Raw genomic sequence first — 6316 nt, forward strand, 5'->3', positions numbered from 1 at the left:
TCTGACCATTATAATCTAATTTCTGACTATTATAATCTATTATCTGACTATTATTATCTAATTTCTGACCATCAAGATTATTTTTTCCTTAATTTTTTTTTCCTTGTTTGTATGACCGGACTCACGTGAGTCCGTTCTACACAAAACTTTTACAAGGATGTAATATATTTCGTTCATTAGCACCGGCACATTATTCTCCCTTTCTAAAAATAAGGAAGTGCTAGTCATTTTTGCATAAAACTAGTTCTTTTGCCACTCAACTATAGACTACGATGTTTTATGCAACTTTTGCAATTTTGCTGCAATAACATCTAATCCCCGAAAAAGATAATTAATTATTTGGAGCATATATTAAAAGTTGTGTAAGCTTTCATAAAGATTTGGCTAAGAATTAGAGGTATAGCCTAATTAACTTGTCAATGCACAAAAAAAAAGAAAATGCACTCATCTTCATAATTGGCACTAGTCAATTTAACCTATGATTATATAAACAATAATCTCCACACAATGTGATCAATCAAAATACATTGCACTTAAAATCAACTAGAATACAAATGCATTTTTTGCAGTTAATTCAATCAATTCAATTTGGCGTAACATCGAAAAGAGATTGGAAAATTTTCGGCATTTATACCATTTTTAGACTTTGTTTTGTTGCTTTACGTATCCGTTGGAAATGTGTAACTTTAAAGATTAAAATAGATATGCATCCACCAAGCTAAATTTTGGATCTTGTACTGATAATTTTTATTTATTTTGAGGTTAATTAAAAAAACGGTGATAAAATTAACAAGTGTAATCACTGTAATGTACTTTGTATATACCCTCTTAGTATTATTTAAGTGAAATATTTTGACTTTTTTGCATTATTGACCTATTTTGCTTTGAGTAATATTTGAAATTAATTATAATTTTTTGTGTGTTTGTTGGAATTGTTTCAATCGATAGTTTATTTATATAACATTCAATTATCACGATTTTTATTTATTGATAATTAAACATATAATGATTGAAGTTTTTCATTGACACACATAACGTGAGAAGCATTTCCCCCAAAAAAAAAACAAAGACAATATATCTATATATATATATATATATATATATATATATATATATATATATATATATATATATATATATATATATATATATATATATATATATTCCGCTTCATTTTAATTACAAGTATAAATTTAAATATTGCTCTGTGTACAGTATATATATCTCCCAAACATAATAACAACTTTTGGGCCTCCCATGGTCCAATTGAGGTAGCTTGGACAAGTCAATATTAATATCATCCAATAATTAGACCCAGAGGTCACTAATAGGTCCAACTAACACTGTACTAGACTACTACTCTACTAGGTCCATCTTCCTATAATTAGTTAATTACGCCTCCAAGTAGCATTTCAATTGTATATCCTATTCTCCTATTAGCGTTTATTGCACTTGCTCTCTTAAGCCAATAATACTCTTTCAATCGTAGTATACCCAAGCTAATATAGACATCGGAGGGGTTTTCTCAGACGCACCCCCTAGGCTCTAGGCCAGCTTACGTGCTTATTTGTGTATGTGTTCAGCCCGCTAAACACAAGTGAACCTCATCCGAGGTAAATGTTTGGAGTTTGGACACAAAGACGCATTTATTAGTTTATTACAAGACATGAGAATTTGACAGTGAAGGCAAGAAACAGAATTTTAAGGGAGGACCTCGTTTGCTTTGTCAAGGAGCTTTGTTAAACTAAATAACACAGGGCGCTTCAATGGTTACTTTACTAGAAAATGATCAAGAACTTCATTGAACAAGTTATAAAAGACAGCAACTAGAGAGATAAATCCAGTAAGCAAGGAATGTCAACTGTCAAGACTCGAGTATTATAGCCGCAGCAGAAACCAGCAGATGTTCAGTTCTTGTCAAAGTAGCTAATGTGAAGGAATCATAATACCAGCTTCAAATACAAAAGCAGGCATACAGAAGAAAGATTGCTTTGGAAAACTGATCCTTAGATTTACATTATGTGGAAGAAGATTTCACAAAACGGCACAATGTATATAAGTTAAAGCCAACAGCAGTGCATTGGCTCCCGGGTACCGGAGAAGTGCTCCATGGAATCTTCAGTCCCCAAAACATGATACTTATGTGTCTCAAGCGAATAGAAAAGTATACCATTCCCTTTGAGCCTTGAAAGATAGATCCTATTTTGCATCCCAGCCTTTGTAATTTCTACTGAAAACGAATATGTATGACTCAAGAAAAAGCTATGGTTTCCCAGGCTTTTAACTTCAAGCCATTTAACCTCGAGAAGATTGAACTTGAACACTTTAATCCAAGGTCCCCAATCATCATGAATACACACAAAGTGTAGTTCTCCATCACTCTCAACCAAATAGGCCCTCGTACGTTTACAATTCCGAATAATGTACGGCCTATTGTAAACCCTCCAACTTCCTTTACCATCTATCAATGTAAATGCTCCAAGATTTCCATATGAGTCGAGAATGTATAATGTTCCTGCTATATAAATTGGGCTGCTTGATCCAAAGTAAAAGTTAAGGCGGCGAAACATAAAACTATCCCATAGTTCATCCCCATATTTAATGCAGTAGATTTTGACTGCACAAGGTATGCTATCATCAATTGCAACCGTGACACAATCAGGAGAAGTAGGGTATGTAGAGAATCCGATGCGTGTAAAGCGATGTATATCAACATCAGAAGGAAAATCCCCAGTAACTCTTGAGAAGGGATTAAAGTACTTCAATTGTGTTTTAGAATCAACAGATGTAAGTAACCACCCATCCTTGAAAAATTCAATAGCAAAAGGGTCAGAAGAAAGTTGCAAAATGCTGGAACATGAATAATTAAGTGATGGGTCTATTATTTCACAAGATCTGCCATCATTCTTCAAGACGACAAACAACGGAAGCATGTTATTGGTTCTGTGTTGGGGTTGAGGTACTGCATCATGAAAGGTTTTACAGCATACTCGAAAATTCCAGAGATCGAACAAATGCATATACTTTGAAATCGGATATATAAGATGGAGTGGAAGCTCACAGAGTTGCAGTCTTTTTCCTCGTCTTTTGTTCTCTTCTCTGTGGCACTCATCGTAGCTTGCACTACAACTAATCATCTCACAGTCAAGACCATCTACATTTTCCTTAATCTGAGTCAATTCTTTGCCTTTCGTATCCTGAACGCCGAATAAACTATGAAAGCCCAAAACAGAGAAAGATACAACAAACATAAATTTAGTTTACCATATCATATGCTCAAAATCATACAGTATTCCAAAGTATGCATGCTCCACAATTAGAAAAATTAAGACCTTATAAAATCAGTTACTTATAATGTGTATAAACATACAGCTTAATAAAGTCAGGTGAAGAGATAATGTCGTAGAAGTAACAATGCAATTAAAATACTAACCTGTGATGTTGCGGCATCAAATTCAGCCAAATAGGAGCATAATGTCTTGGTAGCTCTGAGCGGAACAATTTCATACTCAAAGCACCCTCATTCAGGCTGTAACAATAATATATAGTATTATCAAAATAATCTCTTTTTGGAACAGTGAAGTAAATGCAATCCCCTCGGACACATTTACTGCCATCACCTGAGTTACTTCCCCAGCACCAGGTGCTACAATCTTGGCCTAAGAAAAAGGCGCGGCCATCCAAAGACTTCACCTCCACCCATTTACTTCCCACCAAATCCAACTCGTAAATCTTCACCATCCTGATACGACAATCCATACACCGGCGGACAAGATACCAGATATAGTATACATGACCACAAGATTCAACCCAATAGTCCACAAGTTTATCAAAATTAACTAAGCCATTTTGTGGCAGCGGATCAATTTGCAAGGACTTTATAGTGAATGAGTCAGTAGCGTCATTGGCAACCTCAATACTTAACAAAATGGATGGACGATCAGGTCCATCAGTATCCTCTCCATTAAAATTATGAGCCCATGCATATACGACTTGTTCACTGTAATAACATTGTGTATTGTTAATTTCTTGTCAAAAAGTTCGAGTCCATGAATGATCCAACTAGAACTTATATCACTACTACTTTTTGAGCTAAGTCGATAAGAAAAGACTTGGTCACCAAAAAACAATAAAACTACAGACACATTATTACCAACACTATTTTTTTCAAGATCCTCATCACCTAATGTAATCAATGTGTAAGCTCTATATTTTTCAGGATGGTCATCAATTTCAAGATCCTCATCATCTGTGTAATATCTTGGCAACGGAGGGAGTGCTAAAAGTTCCAATTTGAGCGGATTCCATAAATAATATAAGAATGTCTACAAAATCGCTTAAGATTAACCAGCCATGACAAGAAGCACAAATAAATTTACCGCGCAGTTGAGGGATACTCTTGATATACGAGTAATCGCTGACATCATTACCCTCATCAATAGTGCAGAATGTTTGAGTTGGTTTAGACTCATCATCATCATCATCCCCACATACATTCCGGAGCGTATACACAAGATAGGGTGATCTCTCTGCAGGTGGAAGGCACAAATTATCCTCCATCTTCGTCTTTTCCATTGATCAAGATAACATGCAATCAAAGCTGCTCAAATTACCATACAAAAATAATTCACTAAAATGTTGGTCCTTGCAAAAAAAGAAAAAAAAAACTTGCACAATATATAATTGTACAAATTAGCACAGCCAAAATCAACTCTTCCCAACTTATAATAATAATCAACAAAGTAATTATGAATTTTAATCTATGTTACTCAGACTCTTCATTATCTTCAAGTACCACCTTGAACCAAAATCATGCAAGAAATTATAGAATGGCTGTTTAGCTATGTGTGACACTTGAAAACAGACCCTTGACACAACACTTCTATAGTTCTATCCGAGTTCGAGTAACATAGTTTGTCTTTATAATTTGAGTTTGTTTCATTAAAATAAAATTATTATACAAATGCTAAAGATACTCCCATTCCCACCTTGTTTTTTTTAAATGTCCTAATTTGACCGACACATTTGCCACCATGGAGATCAATACTATCTTTACATAGCAATCTTGTACGGAGTACAAGATTGCAGGGCCTGTTCACATTTACTTAATTTCAGTTCAGTTCAGTTAAGCTCCAATCAGTTCAGTTCCAATCAGTTCAGTTCAGCTCTTAATTTCCCTCTCACATAAAATATTCATTTCAGCTCAATTCAGTTCAGTTCAGTTCAGCTTCAATCGGTTCAGTTCAGTTCTGTTCAGCTCAGGCCCGCAGTCATTTTTAACACTTAACCACACGGACCCCTCACAAAACCCAATTCTAAAATCTTATGATTTAGGCCCTGTTTGGTTCGCCTTATATTTGCTTATCTAAACTTATTTGATCTAGTCTAGTCTGATCTGATTTGGTCTGATCTAATCTGAGTGTCAAATCTGACCAAACTTTGACCTTAAATATACGATAATCTATACTGAAAATATATCAAGTGGGGTCTTGTTAGATTTGTAATAATGAGTACTTTATTAATATGTGATTTTCAGAATTTTTTTCATTACAAAATTAGAGATATTTAGCGATCAAAAACTGCACATAAAACGATGATCTGATCTGAACTTATTTTTCTGATCTGAACTTATTTTTTCTCATCTGATCCGATCTGAACTTATTTTTTCTAAAATAAGTAAAAATAAGGTGAACTAAACAAGCCCTTAGTCTACTTCTCTATTTCTTTTAATAGACATACATGGATTAGCAGTATTAGCAGTTTAGCACGGATACGCTCTAATAAATATAATTAAAAAAGGTTAATAAACACTAGTCAAAATGGTATATACAAATTGGGGTACTTCAAAAAACACAGAGGAGTAACAATTAAAATGGCTCGAAGTACAGTATAACTATCATCAAGATTTGGTATTTCCATTAATACAACAGGAGCAATTTCAAATTGTAAGAGTTATAGGTGCCGGCAACAACAAGAACAGAATCAAGGTTTCATCATTTAATTATAAAATAAGAAGTAGAGAGAATCAATATGATTGATAATTCAAAAATTCAGAAATTAGCATGGAAATGAAAAATAAAGTAACAATTGTAAAAAGAGGGACTTACTAGTTTGCAAATAGTGTCGGAAAAGTCTTTTTCCGGCGGAACAAGAGGGTGCTAGCTCGGTGTTAAAATTTGGAAATGTGGACTTACTAGTTTGGTTTAGGACATTTTTCAAATTTTATAATTTTGTAAACAAACTAAAATCCCAAAGAGGTGGACATTTTTCAGATTTTCCGATAGCACTACCTCGGAGAGTTGTCCCAAATTCCCAA

The 6316-nt window shown here is 34.1% G+C and overlaps 1 protein-coding gene across 1 annotated transcript; it reads right to left on the reverse strand.

Annotated features, from left to right (window-relative positions):
• Positions 1–1876: 1876 nt before the first annotated feature.
• LOC145602446 (F-box/kelch-repeat protein At1g57790-like) lies at positions 1877–6316 on the reverse strand. Its single transcript, XM_081658635.1, has 4 exons — positions 6108–6316; positions 4380–4600; positions 3434–4000; positions 1877–3213 (listed from the first exon to the last, which is right to left on the reverse strand). The coding sequence occupies exons 3-4, from the start codon at positions 3757–3759 to the stop codon at positions 2061–2063; spliced, it is 1479 nt and encodes a 492-aa protein (XP_081514761.1). The 5' UTR covers positions 3760–4000; positions 4380–4600; positions 6108–6316; the 3' UTR covers positions 1877–2060.

Source organism: Chenopodium album, chromosome 21, assembly GCF_948465745.1.
Source record: "Chenopodium album chromosome 21, dcCheAlbu1.1, whole genome shotgun sequence".
Taxonomy (NCBI): domain Eukaryota; kingdom Viridiplantae; phylum Streptophyta; class Magnoliopsida; order Caryophyllales; family Amaranthaceae; genus Chenopodium; species Chenopodium album.

Coding starts and splice junctions, on each gene's coding strand:
- LOC145602446 (XM_081658635.1), bottom strand. CDS start 3,759: ATGGATTGTCGTATCAGGATGGTGAAGATTTACGAGTTGGATTTGGTG. Junction 3,214..3,433: donor TTGATGCCGCAACATCACAG/GTTAGTATTTTA, acceptor GGGCTTTCATAG/TTTATTCGGCGTTCAGGATA.